At 48.0% G+C, this 21,760-nt stretch overlaps 1 protein-coding gene across 10 annotated transcripts in view; it reads left to right on the forward strand.

The window, feature by feature from the left end:
* The window catches only part of SLC25A22 (solute carrier family 25 member 22), a 39,521-nt gene that overhangs the window by 15,620 nt on the left and 2,141 nt on the right, over positions 1-21,760 (forward strand). For 7 of the 10 annotated variants that reach the window (XM_085224359.1, XM_085224360.1, XM_085224362.1 and 4 more), the window contains 7 exons: positions 525-650; positions 6,679-6,734; positions 11,899-11,989; positions 19,102-19,220; positions 20,245-20,413; positions 20,647-20,801; positions 21,657-21,732. In XM_085224359.1, coding sequence (XP_085080485.1) covers positions 525-650; positions 6,679-6,734; positions 11,899-11,989; positions 19,102-19,220; positions 20,245-20,413; positions 20,647-20,801; positions 21,657-21,732 — 792 coding nt within the window. Of the gene's footprint in view, positions 1-524; positions 651-5,213; positions 6,584-6,678; positions 6,735-11,898; positions 11,990-19,101; positions 19,221-20,244; positions 20,414-20,646; positions 20,802-21,656; positions 21,733-21,760 lie in introns of those variants that run through there. The other 3 variants (XM_085224364.1, XM_085224363.1, XM_085224365.1) reach the window with 2 other exon arrangements.

A 21,760-nucleotide genomic window follows, 5' to 3' on the forward strand; every position in this document is an offset into this window, starting at 1 on the left:
CACATGTTGCTCTGCCAGCCCACTGAGCCACGTGGCTGCCAGTGTTCTGCTGGGCTCACGTGTCTTTTCCCCCAGCAGTGGGTCTGGAAATGGCTTTGTGGATCTGTAGCTGGCCACGTTTCTGCCATGCTCTGTCCCACGTAACAGGAGCAGGTGACATGCCACGAACCTCTCATTAGATGTGTATCTGATTACAGCACTGGGAACCACTTGCCAGCAAACCCGCTGCCTTGAATGCCAGCCGGCCCTGATCAAAGTCTGTTCACATGGAGCATTCGGTGCTAAACGGGTCCTTGTCAGCAGTGGTTTGTCCTGGTGCTGTGTGCTGCCTTTCTCTCCTACCCCATATGTACAGCAAGGGCTGAGCTTTGCCTTGCAGCAGAGCTCTCTGCATGCTTGGGGTGGACAGCCTTATCGCACAGTGACATGCTAATTGCCTGGTTGCACTGATGAGCACATTCTTTCCTCTTTCCCTCCCCTGGAGTTATCCCAGGACTAAGACATCTGCTTCTTGTCTCCTACAGTTTACCTGCCAAGCTGATCAATGGAGGGATAGCTGGGCTGATTGGGGTCACCTGTGTATTTCCCATTGACTTGGCAAAAACTCGCCTGCAGAACCAGCAGAATGGCCAGCGGATGTATACCAGCATGTGAGTACTGTGTGAATGGGCAGCTTGCTACTGGGCTTTCAGCAGGGCATCCTTCTACGTTGTTACTTCTTTCAGGTGAGCTCAGCATTTCTAGGAACCGGATTGTCCCCAGAAAGCTAGGGGACAATCTCAAAGCAAGCCGTTCTAAAACAAGCAAAGTGTCTGTTCTGGCTGCTGAGCCCTGCAGGTGAGATCTGCTGAGGGCGCATCTGTTTGTGTCCCTTTCTTGGGAGCAGTGTGTTCTCTGCTCATCAGCGCCGGTCAAAAGGGCAGAGAAGGCTCAGCAGAGAAAGCCTGATTTGTTTCTCTGCTAGGCCACAACCAAGTGCTTGGGGAAATCTCTGGCTCTTCCATTTCCTTCGCTGTCATACTGGAGGTAACAATCCCTTCCTTTGCTGTGTGCTTTAAAAAGGGCACAATCACCTATTCCTGCTCTTGAACACTGCAGTGCAGTCCTTCTGAAACATCACAGGTTGACACACACTGTAGTTTCCCATCAGTCCTTTGTCCAAAAAACTGTGTTGCAAGCTTTAGGAAGGAAGGCACAAGTGTATCCAGCCCACCTGTGCTTTGCATGTCTGCTGTGGGAGTATGAGCTGTACTTAGCATGAGATGCTTTCTCTTATGGTACAGAGACAAGCCTTAGTTTTTAAAAAAATTTCTGTATCATTGAGGAACAAAAGAGGGCTGGGACTGAAGGCAGTGTGCGTGTCCTGTCCTCCTGCTTCTTTGTTCAGAAGCCGTGCTGCCTGCTGCCTGCTCTTCTACACTGGTTATACTTCCCATCCCTGCCCAGGTGAATTTGAAGAAGAGGGGCAACAGGAAGGAAGCACTCTGTGTTGAGTGTTTCAGTCTGTGGGCCTCTTACTCTAGCTGCTGATGTGTAATTATGCGTGAATTTGGCTGTAGGCAACAAGCACCAGACTGGTGCTCCCCTTGACAGTTACAGCGCTCTCTGCTCCCTGTGCTGTCAGGATGCAGCCTCATGTCTTGCCTTGCCTCTCGTTCCTTCTGTGTCCCACACCCTGAGTTGCTGGCTGGTGGCAGGCAGCAGCAACTGAAGAGCCTCATCCCACAGCATTGAGCAGAATCAGAATCACAGAATCAAAGAATCACAGAATCATAGGGGTTGAAAGGGACCTCCAGGGATCATCGAGTCCAACCCCCCTGCCAAAGCAGGTTCCTTACACCAGATCACACAAGTAGGCATCCGGGCAGGTCTTGAATATCTCCAGAGAAGGAGACTCCACAACCTCCCTGGGCAGCCTGTTCCAGTGCTCCGTCACCCTCACCGTAAAGAAGTTCTTGTGCACATTTGTGCGGAACTTCCTATGCTGCAGTTTCTGGCCATTTCCCCTTGTCCTGTCTCCACACACTGCCACTCTGCCCCCCACACCTTAGATATTTATAGACCTGGATTAGGTCCCCTCTCAGCCGCCTTTTCTCAAGGCTAAACAGACCCAGTTCGCTTAGCCTTTCTTCACAGGGGAGATGCTCCAGGCCCTTCACCATCTTTGTGGCCCTCCGCTGGACTCTTTCCAAGAGATCCCTGTCTTTTTTGTACTGGGGAGCCCAGAACTGGACACAGTACTCCAGATGAGGCCTTACCAGGGCAGAGTAGAGGGGGAGGATCACCTCCCTCGACCTGCTGGCCACACTCTTTTTAATGCACCCCAGAATGCCATTGGCCTTTTTGGCCACGAGGGCACACTGCTGGCTCATGGCCAACCTGTCGTCCACCAGGACACCCAGGTCCCTCTCTGCAGAGCTCCTCTCCAGCAGCTCATCCCCCAGCCTGTACCGGTGCATGCAGTTATTCCTCCCTAGATGCAAGACTGTGCACTTGCTTTTGTTAAATGTCATCTGGTTTTTAAATGCCCAGCTCTCCAGCCTGTCCAAGTCTCGCTGAATGGCAGCACAGCCTTCAGGTATGTCAACCAATCCTCCCAACTTCGTATCATCAGCAAACTTGCTGAGGGTGGCCACTATCCCCTCATCAAGGTCATTGATGAAGATGCTGAACAAGACCGGACCCAGCACCGACCCCTGAGGAACACTGCCAGTTACAGGACTCCAACCAGACTCTGCACGACCAACGACGACCCTCTGTGCTCTGCCAGTCAGCCAGTTCTCAACCCACCTCACTGTCCACTCATCTATCCCACACTTCCTCAGCTTTGTTATAAGGATGTCGTAGGAGACAGTATCAAATGCCTTTTGGAAATCAAGGTAGACTACATCCACTGCTCTCCCGCCATCCACCCAGCCAGTGACAACATCGTAGAAGGCTACCAGGTTGGTCAAGCATAACGTCCCCCTAGTGAACCCATGCTGACTACTCCTCTTTTTCTTCCAGTTGTCTGGAGATGGCATCCAGCACAATCTGTTCCATCACCTTTCCAGGGTGAGGCTGACTGGCCTGTAATTACCTGGATCTTCCTTCTTGCCCTTTTTGAAGACTGGAGTGACATTGGCTATCCTCCAGTCTTCAGGCACCTCCCCATTCTCCAAGACCTCTCAAAGATGACAGAGAGTGGTTCAGCAGTCACCTCTGCCAGCTTCCTCAGCACCTGTACCTGTACCCCTATCGGGTCCCATGGATTTATGAACATTGGTGCTCTCAGACTTCCCTGACTAAAGGGTAGTCTTCCATTCCCTAGACCCTCTCACTAACCTTCAGGGTGTTGGGATTCCTGAGGGAGAGCTTTCTCACTGAAGACAGAAGCAAAGAAGGCATTCAGTATCTCCGCCTTCTCAGTATTACCAGAACACCCCCCTCACTTAGTAGGGGAGCCACATTCTCCCTAGTCTTCCTTTTACTGTTAACATACTTCTAAAAGCCTTTTTTACTATCCTTTATCGTCCATGACAACATTCCAGTCACACAAGCTGTCCCACTACGTCTCTGATTGCAATGAGATCGTGGCTGTGCGACCGCACGCAGATCTCCAACTCTTCCTGCTTATTTCCCATTTTGTGCACATTAGTGTACAGACACTTTAGGGAAGCAGCATCCCCCTGTCACTCTCCATCCCTTTGAACTCCACCCTCATCACCCATGAAGCTCTGTTTTGAGCCTCAAACTACCTGCTCAACCTCAGTGGCTCTCATTTTGTCCCCTTCCCCCTTCTTACCTAGTTTAAACACCTTTCACTGAGTCCTGCCAGTTCCTGGGCTAGGATCCTTTTACCCCTTGCAGACATGTGAGTTCCATCTGCAGCCGTCATGCCAGGTGCCGAGTAAATTGCTCCATGGTAAAAAAAAAAAAAAACAAAATTCTTGTGCCTGCACCAACCTCTAAGCCATTTATTTATGAGGAGGGTTTTTTTGATTCTCTCAGTGTCCTTTCCCACCACTCAAGGGATAGGAGAGAAAACCACCTGCATGCCCGCTCCATCAAGTACCCTCCTCAGTCCCTTGAAGTCATTTTTGATAGCCCTCAGGCTTCTCCCAGCAGCAGCATCACTGCTGACCTGAACTACCAATAAGGGATAGTAATCAGATAGGTGACTAAGACCAGGAAGTTTTTTAGAGATATCCCTGACCTGTGCCCTAGGGAGGCAGCACACTTTCCTCCGAGTGGGGTCAGGCCGACATATTGGGCCCTCAGTTCCTTTTAGAAGGGAGTCACCTACGATTATCACCCTTCTTTCTTTATTGGAGGAGGCAGTCTTCAAGTGTGGAGCCAACCGCCTCTCCTTAGAAAAGATTGTCCCTCCACCTCATTCTCAGCCACCTCATCCTCCAGTTTCAGGGTTTCAAACTTATTACATAGAGGCTCCTGAGGAACTGAGGTAGGTCGGGATGGGCGCCGCCTGCGTCGCTGGGGTGGGACCTGCTGCCATTCCTCCTCTCTTCTCAAGTTGGCTCTCTCGGTTTGACCACGGCAAGGGAGAGGAAGAGCAGGATGGAAGATTTGTAGGCACCAACCTTGGGAGCACATGGCAGTATGCCTTAGCTCTGGAGGGGCTCAGGAGGAGAGAGACTTTTAATCCCCAGCAGCCAACTGCAGATCTGCTCTGTAACCATGGTCGGCTGGGGGATGAAACACTGTTAAGGAATACAGTGGAGTTACCTCATGTTTCTGAGCTGACTCCTTTCAAGACAAAGCCTGAATGTGAATGAGTAATGTGGAAGACATTGCTCTGACATGTGGAAAGAGTCTTTTGGGGGCCCAGAGGCCAGCAGGTACAAGGAACTAACAGGGATAACACATCCAGATAACATCAGGCTGTCCAGTGTACCGCCTTGACAAGCAAGGGAATGGCACTGAGAGGATGCTGTTCCCAAGCATGTAGCATGTCCTCAGCAGTACCCTTAAGATAGGTGCATATTGGGAGGGCTTATCTATGCTCCCCAGCTGTAGGGGCTTGTTTTTCAGGAAATACTGCGTGCCCTTTGATACCACATCTCAGAGGTGTCTGCTGAGCCCTCGGGAAGCCAAAGAATTCATTTAAAACTTCAGCTTTTTTATTTTAAGACACCGTGTGTTGCTTCTGCTCTGCTCAAGAAACCTTTAGCATTAGGGAATGTAGGATGGTTTGATTTATTATATAAATCTTCCCTTGAGAGAGTCAAAGATGCTTTGGAGCAGGCCTGGAGTATGGAAAGAGCTGGGCTTTTGACTGTGTGCCCCATGCACTGTTCTGTATAATTCTAGCTGTGGCTCCTGGCACCCTTTTTCAGGGCAGAGGAAGTAAGGCAGGCATGGCCTTGGCTTCATTGCCCTTTGCAGCAGCTCGAGGGGAGGGGAGTGAGGTGCAGGGCTCACAGTGATGCAGCAGGACTGTATGAGTGTGGTGCGGAGGCAGCTCTTCCCATTCCCCTCTGCTGTGGCTTGTTCAAAGCAGCGCTGCTGACTTGGGGAAAATGCCTTGTCTCAGCATCACACTGGAAGAGCTTGATGAGGATACGGAAGAAGGACAGTGTCCAAAGGGGTGGAGGAGTCATGGCACAGGGGCATAGTAAAGCAGAGAGTCTCACTGCCTTGGTTTGGCTGCACTGCAGGTGGGCTCTTTGCAAATGTATTACCCTAAAAACTACCTTGGCCAAAGAAGCCAAAAAGACCTCAAGGAAAGCCTGCATTTCCTTCTCTTCCACCTCAGCACTACTGCAGAGCAGACATGAAGCTTCCTCTTTATGTTGCCCAGTCTCTCAGAAACATATTCCTGTTTTCAGCTACACTTCCCTTATAACTGCTTTAAAGAGCCTTTTGGCTCCTTACTGATGTACACATGCATGCACACTTTTCCCTTCCAGTACAACCACAGCAAGCACCTGCCCCTCCCCAGAGACTTCAGAGCAACCTTGAGCCAGCAGCTGAGTTTTGTGCTTCCTGGACTGTGCGTGCTTGTGTTCAAAAGGCTCCAAGCAATTCCGGCACTCTGCAGAGCTTTTAGATCTAAAGAAAATGCAGCGAAAACGAAGGAGGTGACAGCTTTCTGACAGGAGCTGACTTTGGTGGCACTTGATGCTCCCTCCTCAGGCTTGAGCCCGAGCACTGCTGCTGCTGCTGGGGGAGGCAGAGTGTTAAAAGTCAGCGATGGGAGCTGAGTGGGAGGCCACAGATGACTGAGCGATCAGGTCACCTCGTGTTTGTGTGCCTTGTGTCAAATTTCATGGAGTAAGTCGAGCGTTGGGCGGGTTAGACCCCCCTCCTTGCTTCCCTTTCCAGAGCTGGATTTAAAAGCATGTGCACGGGGAGCTGATTGTTGGAGCATCGCATGCTCATTCTCCACTGGGGACCCTGGATAAACAGCCCTCACAGTGACATTTTTCCCTTTTGTGTTTCTAGAAAGCAGACAGCATGTGCGGGGCGAGCTGGGGGTTTCAAAGCCCCTGTGAATTAGGGGCTGAAGTCGGACTCAGCCGGAACAATGGCGCATTCAGCGGCTGACGTTTTTCCCCTCCCGGCTGGGGGTTTTGCTGACATTGTAAATGAAAACCACTCCAAGAGATTAGTTTTGTTTCCTCTGCTCCCACCCACCTTTGAGCTGCTGTGGTTTATCTCTCTCTGTTTCGTTTGCAGGTCTGACTGCCTCATTAAAACTATTCGTTCGGAAGGCTACTTTGGCATGTACAGAGGTAAGAAGGGCTGAGGCAGGCTCCTCTAACTCTGTATGGCTTTGCTCTGCAAGCACTGGTGTGTATGCGTGGGAGGAGAAGCCTGTGTACTCTGGCTTGTAGTGCAATACCTTAGCAATACCCACAGATGTTGACAGCTACAGCAGCGTGTGAAAGTAAACTGCTCCATGCCAGGTGTCTGCTCAGCAATCCACCATCTGGGACTCGAGTCCTCCCACGCCTATTCTGGTGTTCAGCCGTTCACCAAAGGTCATCTTTACTTGCAGTTTATATGGAACTGCTGTCCCTGGACTGTAGGTGTGCACTTCCTACCTTGGGCACCATAACTTTCATCAGAGGGGTAGTTGCAAAGGTCTCAAAGAGTCTTAGTTTATTGTTGCTAATTGAATTTATGTCAGAGCCTGTGCCAGTGCCATCAGGCCTGTTTGGAGCTGTAAAAAAAAATAATTAGGATGGTTCATGATGGAACACCAGCTGTTCTGACACTGTGTGCTAACCTGCTAGAAATCTCCTGGCTCTGTGTTTTAGGCTGTCCATTGTAGCAATGAGTTCTTCTGTTGATATTTTTTCTAGTTTTAATGCGGAATTCTTGAAAGTTTTTAAACATTTCAGAGAGAGAATTGCAGGCCAAATTCTGATTTTCAATCATAGTAAAGGAAAACATGGAATTACAGCCTTGGCTGTCAACACAGTCCAGCTGGCATAGTTGATGCTGAACTCTAGTTCATGTTATATACTGGTAATCAATTGCCTGAATGTGCAGTTTTTATCTCTGAGATAAATAGCGTGTTCAGATAGCGTTCTTTGTGATGCTCATTCATTGATAAAGCCTCATTAAAAGGCAGCATTGTTTAAATGAGTCCTTGCTTCTTTCTCAAGCGAGAGTCTGGAGATGCTGGCTCCTTGCTATTGGCAGAGGCAGCAGCTCCTGCCAATCCCTCCATAGTTCCTAAGGAAGCGCAGTCTCTGTGGCCATCCATTGTTGGAACAACAGCTGGCTGCCAAGGCGGTGTCTCTTGCCAAACTTGCTGGTGGGCGTTTTGGGGGAGTGAGATGGATGCTGGGGATGGATTGGCTGCTTTATTTCAGCTCTTCTGGGGGCAGGCAACAGGGCAAATAGCCCTGAGGAATCCTGGTGAGCTCCGTGCTCAGTGCTAGCAGCAACACGTTCCCCTTGCCTTTTTCCAGAAGCTGCTCCTGTATTCCTAGCCAGGAATGATGCATGCCTTAACTTTGGCCATAAATATCCATTGGCAGGCAGCTTCCTGGGGAGCAGAGGGAAGAAGTTGATCCTGGGAACTCAGACAGGAGATTGTAGGGCTGTCAGGGACCTTGAGAGAGACTGCAATCCTGGAAAGGACAGGGATATGCACCTCCAGGCCACATTTCCTTCCCAAGCAGATATCTCAAAGAAGGACAGAGGGTTTTCGATAGTTCTTTCTTTTCCCACCTGTTGTGTAGGAGCAGTGATGAGTCCAGATGACTTGCTCTATTTCCCACTAACCTCATTACCTCCATTTCAGAACTGATAATGGCTTAAACTTGTCCCCTCCAATTACTGAATGAGGAGCTGAGTTTGGATAAAGGTTGTGTGAACAGCTGCAGCCCCTTCCTGAAATTCATAGATGTGTCAGTATGACCAGGATGCTAAAATGAGTCTTCCAAGTACAGCGGTCCTTTTCTCTGTACCTCAGTTGTGGGAGCTGATATTAGAAGCCCTTTCCTCCTTCTCAGTGAGAGATGAGACAGTAAAATACATCCAAGACTTGTAAAAAGCATAAGTAATTTTCTGGGAAGAAGGTAAAAATACTGCTCAGAGTTGCAGCCGGTGGGAGATGGAAATCAGATGGTAGGGATGGATTCTTGCCCCTTCCATCTGTCCCAGCTCCACAGCAGAGGTTGTGCTATGACTCACAAGCGCTTATTTTCAGATGTTAAGCTGAAATTAGGAGGATTGTTTGTTAAGAGGCTAGAGCGGCAGCTGCTGTGTCCCATGGTGGTCACAAGCATATTGATCATCCCTGCAGGATACTTGTCCTCTGTCAGAGGACAGAAAGGGTCTGCTTGGGCTCAGCCTTCCCCACTGCGTGACTTCAGGCCTTTCTCATGAACCAAAGCTCACTGGTGCAGACAGAAGAGAGGCTTGAGCCTGCAGGCTACTTTTCATCTTGTTAGATTTTATGGGCAGCACGTGACACACTCCCAGCTCCATATTGGTGACCCACAGTGAAAATTCTGGTGCATGTGACAATCTCAGTGTTTCTTTCAAATTCTTCCCTACAGGTGTTCTTGGCTTTGTTTGGCTGAGAAATAAGAGGATTTTCTCAAGTTCTTTCTCCATAATGTCTAGGTAGCAGCAGTGCCTCAAAGCTGAGTGGTGTTGTATCTCCCTGCCTGTGCTAAGGGATGTCTGTGGGCTGCCTTCAGATGTGATGTCAAGCAAATGAATTCATAATTCATAGTGCCCTGGGCTTCTGGACTGTCTGGACACCAATGGGAGGAGACTCTGGGCAGAAGCCCTTTCCAATCCCTGGTACAAGCCATCCAGAAGTCACCTACAGATCCCAGCACGTGTCCTGGAAAGTCCCACTGCTATTTGTAGAACAGACATTTAACCTAGCTGGCAGGAGCCATAGGCCTGGACCAGGCTGGAGAAATGCCCTTTGCTGTTGATGACGTTTGGAGTTTAGCTGCACCTTGTTTGATGTATATTCTTAGCACGATGTTACAGTAGTGTGTCAGCCTTCCCTGGCCTCTGTTAATAATATCTCCCACGTCACCCCCATTCACACACTGCCTGCCAAAATTACCCCAGACTGCCGGGGCCGTGCCAAGTTTTCCGGACTTCAGTGTACCCTATTAATCTTTGGGATAGTTTTGTTTATGTTGCCCTGGTTCTACCTATTCACTGCCCAGCTTCCTCAACTTTGGTTTGATTCTGATGTCTTTGGTGAGGAGCTGCCTCCGTTTTCTGGCATGAGAAAACACCAGCTTATTTTTCCATGAGATGACCCAACAAAGTGGGATATGCCCTCCTTCTCTTTTTGTAAATCAGCTTGGTTGCTTAGGGTTCATAAGCAAGAGTGCTAATGCTGCACTGGGGTCAGAAGTAGAGTGATTCAGTCCTCTGTTATGTAGGCTGTTGTTGGTATATAAGAACTTCTATGAAAAATGTGTTTAATAACAAAACTTAACAATTTAGCTGGCAAACAGCTAACTGTTTCTGCCTCTAACAACTTGATTTCAATCTTTGTGGTTCTTCCCTACTTTTCCAAACACTTTTTTTTTTTTAATTAATGATTACAATTTATTTTGCATTCTAGTCACCTGCCATTGCTTCAGATACGTGCAGCATTGCCTATAGGCTACAATTAGCTTTAATTAGGGAAATACAGTCGTTGGCATAGCTAGAATTGAAGAGCTGCAAGGTTTTTGTAACAAGGTAGAAAACACCATGGAAAGCATCCAGCCAGCAGCTGAAGTATCTCATTTCTCCTCCACCAGTGATTTGAAGCTGTTATGGATTATTGAGGACAGGGATTATCCATTCTCTGCTAAGCAGCTTTGCTGAAAATATCAAAGATGTAGGAAAAAAACAGACTGGTTAACTTTCGCCTATCTTTTGCATGTTTTATTTCCCTCCATTTTATTTGCAGTCGGGGGAGAAATTGATGTGAAAGCCTCCATGGTTCCTGGAGGATGTCAGGACATGTCAACGCTTATATTTTTCCCTGATGTTTTGGGTTTATATTTCTTTCTTTTGAGAAACCCTTTGTGCATCTATTAGAATACCAAATTCTTCTTCTTCTTCTCCTTTTTTTTTTTTTTCCCCGCAAGGAAAAGGTGATTTATGCTGTCTCAGTACTCTACAGGCAATTACTTCCTTACTGTTACGAGCAATGCTGAGGTTGTCTTCCACTTGGCACTTGATGAAATGTTTTGCAAGTAGCCACTTCACTTGAAAATCAGGCTGTGTGGATTCACAAAACGTGAATGTTGCTGACAGAGAGAGAAAAATGTGTCAGGCTGTCCTGCCAAGGCTGTCTATTTCTGATGGGGACTTCCCGTGTGATGGAGATGCGTCCTTGAGCAAGGGAAGCAGATTCAAGGATTCCCGTGTCCCGGTCCCAGCTGTGATGCCATTCCACTTCCTAATCTGAAGAATGTCCCCTGTTTTTTTCCACATCTTATTTATGGGTTCTGTAATCATGTTTGGAAGGAGGGAGGCAGAAGCTCATCCTCAGGAGCAGAGAGCTGAGTTGACTTTCCTTAGGTCTGTTGAGCCCTTACACTTCCTGTTAAGTTGAGCTCATCCCTCCTGAAAACAAGGCCCCTAGATCTTCAAAGGTTAGTGAGTGCAGGCTTGTTTTCTCTTTGGAAACCTGAGTTTTGGGATGAGTTGTTTTGATCCCCACAGCGGGCCTAAATGCGAATGTGTACCCTGGCAAAGGCAAGTTTGTATTTAGTCTTGCAAAGGTATTTAGACTGTTTGAAGGTATCAAGTTAAGCTCCCCTGAAGGGCTTGGAGCTGAATGTAGAGGCTGGGAAATCTTACGGCTATCTACTGGAGGACTTTCTGAACTGTAACGTTGAAAGGGAAGAGAATATTCTGGAGCAGTGATCTAATGGTGCCCAACCCAAAGTGTTCAAATGGGACCAGCCATCCCTTCAGCCTGTTAGCTCAAGGGCAGCTTGAAAGCTGCCTGCCAGCTGTTGTGTTGTGCTAATGCTTGTCCCAAGGCCCTCCAGGCCCTGCTGGCTGCTCATTGTGGCAGGCACAATGCAGGGATTTGCTGCTTTTTGCTCCTGACAAAAGAAAGTTCAGTGGGTAATGGGAGTGAGGGTTGTTTACAGCCCTGGTCCATGATAAGCAAGGCCAGCCTAGCCATGCCATGGCTTGCAATGGACAGAAAGCCAGCTCAACTGTCCTACTGAGCAACTGCTCAGAGGGTGACACCCAGTGGTGATATATAAGAGCAACCATCTAACCCCAGGAATTTGTGCAGCACTGGCTGAAGTCCCTGCAGAGGTACCGGTTGCTATCAGCCAACCTCCAGCTCTTCTGTCCTCGGTTTTGAGCTGCAGGGCGTTTCTAAATAATTCAGTTAGCTGCTTCTTCTTTCATTCTCATTCTCCAGTGGGTTTTTCCTCTCTTCCTTTCTAGGCGCTGCAGTGAACCTGACTCTAGTGACACCAGAAAAGGCTATCAAACTGGCAGCCAATGACTTCTTCCGGCATCACCTCTCCAAAGATGGGTGAGTAAAGGATGCAGACCGTAAGTATTTAACTTAAAAGACACTAGCACTTGGGATGAGGCTGCTGGGGTGTCTGGGTAAAGGTGTAATGTGGTGGTATGATAACTGGAACATTAGTTGACCTTGAACTGTTCAGCCAGTGATTACATTTGAGCTAAAGAAGTAACGTCTAAAACTGGAAGTGAAAAGCTCTTCACTGGATGACTGGTTTTTATCCAAGCTTCTAAAAATAGTCCTAGCTCTTGGCCAAGGTTAACAGATCCAGACTTCGTAAGCAGCGTATTTTAGAGGAACCCAACAGCACTGATGGCTGCTCAGACAGCTGCTGGGAGGAGCCTTGTCCTCAGCATCCCGTTGGATGCTGCTGACTTCTTTCTGGCTTTTCAGTGACTGTAGCTTGAACAGATGGTGACTCAAGTTGTGTAGACCCCAAACTTTAGCACTCTCTTGTTCTTGAAAATAATTTCAGAGAGCTGAGAAGAGGTGATGAATGAACCTCAGTTTGGCAAAGGGCACTGGCGATGTAAATGCCAAATGAGGAAGATTATCTGTTTAGTTTGAGAGGTTGGGTTAATGTGAACTCAATGCCGGTAAAAAGCGCTGGTATGGCAGTTGTATGGAGCCAGACCTTAGATATTTTGGCTCCATACATTGGCTGTTTTCACCAGAATATTTCTCTTGTAATTCAGGGGACACTCGTGTCTCCCTTCAAGATCAAGACATCTCTCCAGAGATGGACAGTGAAGAGTCTAGCAAGGGCAGTGTTTTCAGTAGTTAGAAAGCAACCTGCCTACAATAAAATCCCAGTTCTTAACTCTTACCCCAGCAGTTCACCTTGCTGCAAACGCAAAGTTCTGGCACAATTACTTGGTTTAACAGCTTCCTGTAACATGCCATGCCAAAACATAGTGGCTCAACAACGTCAGTGTAATCTGCAGATTTACACAGGTTGTGGATCTGAGCCTTTCCTGCACCTATTTTTTTGTTCTTTTTAAGTAGCACTTAATGTATGTCTGTGTGACTCATCGTCTGTCTCTTCAAATAATGTCTCTCTGTACTCTGCACAGAAGGTGGGAGGTGATGATGTCCTCATTGCTTCTTCCAAGTGATGGGTCTCATCCCTGCAGCATACAGCACAGCGAGCCCTGATGTACTGCTGCAGCCTAGCTCTTTGCCACCATCTATGAAGTGAAGACTTAATATGTTGAGTCTCAATATGAAGCATTTTTTTCTCCTTCAGAGGAAAAGAAAGGTTGGGCCTTGGTTAGTTGGCAAGTGAACTAGACATCAGATGGTGTTGAATGAACAAAATCTGGTCAGCTCTGCTTGTAGACATAGCTTGAATAAGTTGGACAGAACCTTACTGTTCTTATAGACAGTTTAAGATATTTCTAACTAGAGATGTCATTCCAAGATGCAGTGGGAAAGAAGGTGTCTTGCAGGTTGGCTGTGGTTGGTATAGGCCCTGAAACTGGGATCCAACTGGAAGGTATTGTACATGCTGTGACCTTGCTGAAAAGGCTAAAGGTTACCAGGAAGCATGAGGACCCTTGAAACTGTGGGACAGTTGCTTATTTTGAGATCCTTCTTCTGCTTGCAAGGAAGTTGCAGGCATGGGGATGGTGAAAGTAACCTGTTGGAGAGGTTGTGCCCAGCCATGCTCTGGTGGCTGTGTGCCACCTTCCTGCTGGCAGTTCCTAGGATCTCTTCCCATGTGCAGCACACGTGACAAAACTATTTCACTGGGTGACGGAGCTGGATGTCTGCCAGGGAGTTGCTTTGCTCTTGGTCCCACTTTCCAGGCTCTTTGCAGACTTCTCCCTTGAGATGCTTCTGTCCCCTTCTCCCTGGCTTTTATTGATAGAAGACAGGGCAGGAGTCTTCTAGACTTGTAGTCTTCTATTTAACGTTGAATGCCTTCATTGCTAAGCTGCTGGCACTTACCTTGAAATGTGTTTTTTATCAGTTCCTTGTTTTACAAAACGTGCATATTTTATCAGTATTTGTTGACCAAAATTGCTGAGTCTGGCTTCCACTTGAGCTTCGAAGAAGCATTTTGTGGACAGGAGAAAATGTGGCAAATGGCCCGAAATAGCTTCAAGATACTCAGCAACTTCTAGTAAGCTGCTTTTTTTTTTTTTTTTCCTCTTTGAAAAAACTTTATGTTGAAATGAACCTGCTTTTAAACTGCTAGAAGAAGAATGTGGCATAAAGCCTGTTTCCAAAAGGCCAGATGGAAAACAACACAAATGATGTAGGAAGTTCCTGGCTGCAAATTGCTGGAAGACTATTTTGGGGCTGTATCAGTGCAGGTTTGTGCTAGACTCTTTTTTTTTTTTTTTTTTTTTTTCCTCTTCCTGGCTGCACTCATGGATGCTTCAGGAGTTGACATCGGGGCTGTAGGAGCTCAGATGGGACTTTATGCCTTTATTGGTGCTCCTGTCCCCCTGAGCCTGGAGAATTCTGCTCCTGCAGGTCTCTCCACTCTGGGGCCAACTTGGGTGGGCGCTACCCCTACTGCAGTGCTTTCCCACTCCCTTTTGTTACAAGAGAAGCGTGCTCAGAGGATAGGAGGCTTAATTTCTGCTTCTTTTCCTGTTTCTATTTTCACATTGACCCCAGTGGCAGACTGCTGATAACACTTCTTGTTTCCAGAAGAAACAAAACTTATTGTGCTGGTCTTCACATGCCATCTCATTTAGGAACAAGGAGGCCTGTGAGTACTGGAAACCCCCTTAAAAATGTGGCATTGTCCTGTGATTATTTTGCCTTTAGAGTCCCTGCAGTTTCCAGGCCAACAAGCAGAAGTGGGGATCTGCAGAAGCATCTTCTTGCAGGTCTTCATTGCTGTGCCTCTGGGAAAGCAGGATGTGAGAAGGGAAGCTTCTTCCCTTTACGCTACAGGGAACTGACGAGATTTTTCTCTGAATTTCTGAAGCTGGATGGATTAAGAAGCCCATAAACTCAGAGATGCTGTTAAAACAGCAGCAGCTTTGTCATCCGGAGCAGAGAATGTGAGAGCGAGAGTCACTGGAGCTAAGTAAAGCACTTGGGTATGAAGCACACGGGCATGAAGCTAAGAAAGCAATGTAAATTGGTAGTACACCTGCATGCATTTAAAGTACAATGATGTTTTTTAGGTGCTCTGTATGTGTGGACTCTTTCATAGGTGCAAGTGTTGCCTATAACGCTTTTTGTCCTCTTTGAATTTGGGTGATAAGTGCTTCCTAAAAGCTGGTCCCTGTAAAGTGTCTTCATGTTTATCTCCAGAGCATTTAGTGCCAGATAGCTGCTGTTTGCTACGTAGTTGCCAGGTTTGGTTCTTGGCTAAGTGCTCTGCCTTGGCTCCAGTAAAAAGTGTCTGATGTCTTCTTATAAAAGATATTTCTTAATCTTAAAAACTCTGCAGTATCCCTGGATGAGTTTCCTGCTGTTCATCCTCCTCCTCGAAGCCTGTCATTATGTTATTCTCTTACCACTCCCATCATCTTTACCTGCATTTTATTTGCTGTTCTGGAGCAAAGGCTGGCGATGTGCTGACTGAGCAGCTCGGGTTCCTACTTAAACCAGTGTGGTTGCACTAATTGTTCCTTTGCTGATGCCAGCAAATTTTCTTCCTTTCTTCCCCCCTTCTTTTCTAGCTTTGGTTGGAGAAGAGAAATAGCTGACTGTAATCCCAGAGGCAAACACGACACTTTTCCTGCTCTTCCATGTAGATGTGGAGACTGGAGCTTATTCTCCATTGCCTTGCTGGATGGGCTCTTCCCTTCATCCTCTCCTCTTTCAGGCTGTCCTAAAATACTCAGACTATCTCTTTTGTGGCACCTGGATAAGCAGCAGTTGTATGGCCTGGGTGATCCTTAAGCTGCAAGGTGCACATAGACTGTGAAGAGAGGCTTTTGGTTTAGGAAGGAGGGTTGCTGCCATTATTTGTGTTGCTGAGCTTCTGTGTCACCTTGCACACACTCATACAATCATAGAGTTATTAAGGTTGGAAACGACCTCCAAGATCACCAAGTCCAACCACAACCCACCCCCACCATGCCCACTGACCACGTCCCTCAGTGCCACATCTTCATTGTTCTTGAACACCTCCAGAGACGGTGACTCCACCACTCCCTGGGCAACCCGTGCCACTGCATCACCACTTTCTGACAAGAAATTTAATGGGCCAGTTCTCTCCTGTTGTTATCTGCTGGATGTCCAGATACTTCCTTAATGCAGATAACCTGCATCCAGCCCACTGAGACTTGTGGGTGGGAGAAAGAGCAAATTCAGAGTTGATAATCTCACTGTCTCTTCAGGAATAACTGTCTTTGAGGTCCTTTTATTTAGCATACAGCAGCACAGAGAGTTATGGTGGATTGAAGTCATAGCCACCAAAGGTCAGCCAGAAGGTAAGGTCACTTTCAGCTGTTAATCCAGGGGGAGCTGGAGGTGGATTGTTTAATCACAGCAGGAGCCTCTGGAAGGAAAATGGCCCTTGTTGTTTCCCTTCCTGCTATTTACTTTGTTAGAAACCAACTGACTGTCTTTGATTTGAACTCTTAGGGAGCTTTGTGCAACCTGTTGGGTGGACTGACCAAAGGCAGAGGTTATTTTATGAGCGAGGAAGGTGATGTCCAAGCTGGGAAGAGGAACATCTTGGTTCCTACAATATGGCTTTGTTATGGATGTTTCCTTAGGTCAGACTTTTCCTGCCTTTAGGAATCTTGTCACACCTGTTGTGGAACGTTTGGGGTCCTTCCCCCAGCACTGGCATCTCCTACACAGCCAAGATTTTTCAGAAACTTTTGAAAAAGATCAATATCAGTATAACAATGCTTTCAGAGGCTGTAACTGTGGGCTGCTGCATGGCTCTAAAAAAGCCCTTTGTAAATCTTTAGTTCCTGCTTTTTGACTTTGCTTTATTGTTCAGCTCTACTTTGAAACTCCATTCTATATAGAACGTGAAACTTCTTCCTTACTCCCTTTTAACATTGTTGACTTGTCACTAATTATGTGTATATCAGTTACTAAGAAAGAAAGGAAAAAAAAAGGAGTGACTGATTTCCATCGGTGCAGAATTTGGGATATTTGTTATATTTAACACACTCCTGCTGTGATGAAAGATTGTTCTGACACTTGTTGGACCAAGTCCTTGTAAGGACTGTGGCTTTTGAAGTTAGGATGTTCCAGTGTTCAGACCAGTGAGGATAAGGCCTGTGGTGCCTTGAAGTTGAAACTCCTGCTGTCATCTAGACATGATCCATTTTCCAACTCATTTTATGTGCAGACTAGCAAAGTTTTGTGATGGAAGTTTGACCTTTGGATGGTAAATTTTAAGCCTCCTGACAAAAGATTTGCTTTTCTTGGTGTGCTTTTATTTCCTGGACTCCCCTCAGGTTCCCAAGAGATGCAAACTGAAAGCCCTCATTCTACATACTTTTGATGTACCTGTTTAACATCTCACTAAAATACACCCACACACAGAAACCTCTGCTGAGTTGTACTGCTGGGGCTCCATGGAGCTCAATCAAGGTGGGCTGATTGGTGTGTGCTGGGGTAATGCCCCACAGATGAACACACAGGGCATCTCCCTGAGCTTTTGAACCGAGCATCAAAGCAATCTCGCTGGGTGAAAGCCAAGTGTGTGATTCTGGGTTGCTGCAGGGCTCTTGCTGAGGCAAGAGATGCTCTGCTGGGTTGTGGGGGACTGGTAGCTGGCTTCTGTACGTGTCTAGTCCTCCCACTGCTGGCCTAAGGGCTGTGCAGCCATGCTTCTGCCCGCGTTTCATCCACAGGAGAATTTGGAAAGGTAATACTATGCAGTGTTTCTTCCTTCAGTCCCAGTGGAGAGCTCTATATTTAGCCATCATAATCTCTGTTGTGGCTTTGTGCCTCTAATCCCTGCCTGCTCTGATACCCAGCCTAGAGAAGATGAGAGGCAGAGAAATGGGCGCGCTGACGTGGCAGGCAAGCAGGATTAGGGCAGTCCCACTGTGACCCGGGGTGCCCTGCGGCCGGTGGGCAGGTGGGGAGTGGGCAGAGTCATGTGCCCAGCTGGGAGATGCTCAGCTGGGGGAAGCTGAGCAAATCCCCAGCACTGCCTGCTGCTCAGCACGTGCTGCGATGGCTCCCAGCAGCAATTAATGCTCCATTCATTGCACTCAGACCTGCAATTGCCTATTGCTGCAGCAGCTGGGCTGTGAGAAGGTGAAAGTACTCACTGTGTTTAAAACAACAAAAAAAGGGGCTGTTTCCCCTTAGCTGTATGATCTCTCACTGCTTTTTTTTTTTTTTTTTTTTCCCTTTTAAGAAAGGAACAGATCAAAAGCACTCTTTTTTTTTTTTTTTTTTCCCAATGATTTCTGGTGCCACTGTGGTGTGAGATTTTTAGAGGGCGAGAACTCATCAGTTTCTGAAAATTGAGCCTTTCTGCATCCCAAGTTCCTCTTTTCATCCCCAACTGGGTGGTTTTGTGGCCGTGGAAGAGAGGAAGCTGTGTTTTGTAAGACAAGAGCATGCACCCAGTGACTCCAGCCCTCTGGCGCAGAAAATGCATGGAGCTGCAGTACTGGGGGTCTGTCGTGCCTTTCGTTTCTCAGCAGGACCAGCTGGGTGTAAAAGCTGCTTTTTCTGCCTTCAGGAAGTAGGTTTGAAAAGGCTGATGAGTTGAAGAAGTTGCTAATCATAAGGGAGATGCTTCTTGATTCTCACATTCACTTTTTACATATTGTTGCTTTTGTCAGCGAAGTTGAAAGCAGCAACTAGAACTGTTTCCTCCTGCTCCTTGCCCGATGGCCTCTGCTGGGGATGTCGTCAGTGTTTAAAGGACTAGCGGCTGGCAGGAGGGAAACTGCTGCAGCTCTTGGTCCAGGGATGCAAAGGGCTGTATGTTCCCCTCTTGCCCACTGCTGAATTGAGGCATGTGGCACCTCTGAAACAGAGCCAGGTTAGCGTGTCTGTTGGGACACCTGGTGGTGTGACGTGGATCACCCTTGGGGACCACGTGGTATGACAGCAAACAGCCAGCCTTCCTGTGTAGTGGTCTGGGACTGTGCTGGGTGGGCTTATGGCTTCTTCTGAATGTTGGCCACCTCCTCTGACCATCTCTCTCTTCCTTTGCGCAGGAAGAAGCTGACGCTGCTGAGGGAGATGCTGGCAGGCTGTGGTGCAGGCACCTGCCAGGTGATCGTCACCACTCCCATGGAGATGCTCAAAATCCAGCTGCAGGATGCAGGACGGATTGGTACGTCTGCATATCCCTGTGCACCAGGCAGGGGGAGGGAATGAGCCATAAAAACGCTTTTCCTTCCTCCCACCTTCTTGAGTCAGAGGTACCTCAGTTTGTAGCAGAAATTTATCTTCTTCCCAACTTATTTCCTGCCAGCCTTTGCTCACCTGGCCTTGCAAAGGCCCTTTTGGTTAGAAAAAGTGTTTTTGCTCAGAGCTTGGCAGGTGAAACAGCAAATGCTGGTGGTGGATGGAGAGAGATAGGAGAGATGGCTGGGTTGAGCACCTTGTGAGCGATTACAACTTGCTAGTTCTCTACAGTCAAGAAGGGGTTAGCATCCTGCAGTGCTTTTGCTGTGGTACTTGTCTGTCTCCGTGTTTCCTGGTGTCTTTTCTCTCTTCCCCACTCCTCACGATAGCACCATCCTCACAGCTTCCAGGCATCCTTCCCTGGTCAGAACTGAGACCAGAAGTGGCTCGGTGAATCTGGAGGAAGAGCTGTCTCTATTAACCTCTTTCAGAAGTCAGCCCAGCATATGGCCCTGTTCTTGAGAATGTCTGGTGACCCCACCTTCTGAAACTGCCTGGAAAATGGACCACTTTGTCCTCTAATCTCTCCTTTGATGTGGCATTCCTGAATAATCATGGATTTACTTTGCTTTCATCTGTTTGCTGCTTTTAATGCAGACCTTATCTTTGTGTGTAGTATTTTTTGAAGTGTTTGAAGGATTTCAGCCATAGTTGAAAGGGTTCACAAGAGGTTTGTGGTACTGCCTGTGGTGTGCTGGTGGCAGCCACAGCATTGTCTACAGGTTGGTGTGCTCCCCATCTTCTGGCCAAAGAGCAGAAATGCATCAGAGTTCGAAAAGCCTCTGGAAGGAACGATGTTGCCTGTGTAAATGTGGTCTATCTGCTCAGAGTTAATGATTGCTGTACCTCTAGTTTGCTCTACTGAGAAATCCTTCAGTCCCGTGGCACCAGGCAGCAAGAGGCTGCTGTTGAGCATCTTGCAGTCTCACACTCTCTCTGCTTCTCCGCAGCGGCACAGAAGAAGCTGATGGCTGCACAGGCCCAGCTCTCTTCCTCTGCGGCCGGGGCAGCAGAGCCGGTGGTGGAAGCGCGCACGACAGCGACGCAGATAACCAGGGAGCTGCTGCGCAGCAAGGGCATCGCGGGACTCTACAAGGGCCTGGGAGCCACGCTGCTAAGGTAGGACAGGGCAGAACTGTCAGCCTGAGCCTCCAGAGAGTAACATGGGAGTTTCAGCTCTTGCCCTTGTGCAGTCACAGAGCTGGGATCATGTCTGCACTGCGCTTGTGGCTGCACTGCCAGCACACCATGCGTGCAGCCCTTCCTTTGATGCTCGGTTTGGTGGTGTCCCACCCTGACTTTGCTCATCCTTGTCCTCTTTCTTTCTTCCCCTTCCTCCCTTCCCTCCACAGGGATGTCCCGTTCTCCATCGTTTACTTCCCGCTGTTTGCAAACCTGAACAAGCTGGGCCAGAAAGATCCCAATGTCAAGGCCCCGTTCTATGTGTCCTTTCTCTCTGGATGCGTGGCCGGTAGTACAGCCGCAGTGGCTGTCAATCCTTGTGATGGTGAGTCCCCAGCAGCTTGTTCTGGCAGCCTGGTGCTGTGTGACAGCACTCAGAGGCCATCGGTTGGGCTGGGTGAGGGGCAGGATGACCATGCTTGCCTCTTCACTGCATGAGCACTGAGGGCAGTACAGGAAGCGAGCTCAGCTGTTGGAGCTGCCTCCAGGAGCTGAAGGTGTTTCCTTCAGCTGAGCTGGAACATTGGCTGTTTTTTTCACAGAAGTTTGCAGTACTCACAAGATAAGTCAGGAAGATATAATTCATGTCAGCCATTCTTTACAGGACTTGCCCCTGTAAAGGCACATTGCCATCAGGAGTATTGCCCCCCAACCAATGACACATGTGCCAAAGGGCAGAGATAAGTGGGGGCCTTTTCTTCTGCTCCACAGCAGCTGCCTCAAATACCTTAAAATCTCACCTGAAAGTAACTCCTTTCTTGTCAACAGTACACACACTTCAAGAGGAGAAGAAATGTAAGAGCAATGCCACATATTTTAGGTATTTTGACCTGCTGTTCCAGAAGGAGCTGAGCATTTGGACATAGCTCAGAGTATTTGGAAATCAAATCCCATTTTATAGAAAGATACTGAGTTTGGAAGTATTTAAAGCTTTGGAAGCCTTGATCACATTGAGTGGAGGGAGCTGGTTAATTTTTGGGTGGTTGTGTGTTTCTTTCGTCCATCTGTAAAGGAGTGGGCTTGCTTTCTCCTGTTTTGATGGCACAGATATGCAAATGGTCTGTGCTCTTCTTGGCTGTCGCAGAGCGCTCTCAGGTTTGGCTCTTGCCTGCTGCACAGCCAGGGGCTGTGGGGGGAGGCCAACCCTCTGCTCACCACTGTCTCTCCTCTTTCTCCCCAGTGATCAAAACACGGCTGCAGTCCTTGCAGAGAGGAGTCAACGAAGACACGTACTCAGGAATCCTGGACTGCACCAAGTAAGACTCCTGGGTTTAGTACTAGGGG

This window comes from Meleagris gallopavo, chromosome 5 (genome assembly GCF_905368555.1).
Source record: "Meleagris gallopavo chromosome 5, MGAL_WU_HG_1.1, whole genome shotgun sequence".
NCBI lineage: Eukaryota > Metazoa > Chordata > Aves > Galliformes > Phasianidae > Meleagris > Meleagris gallopavo.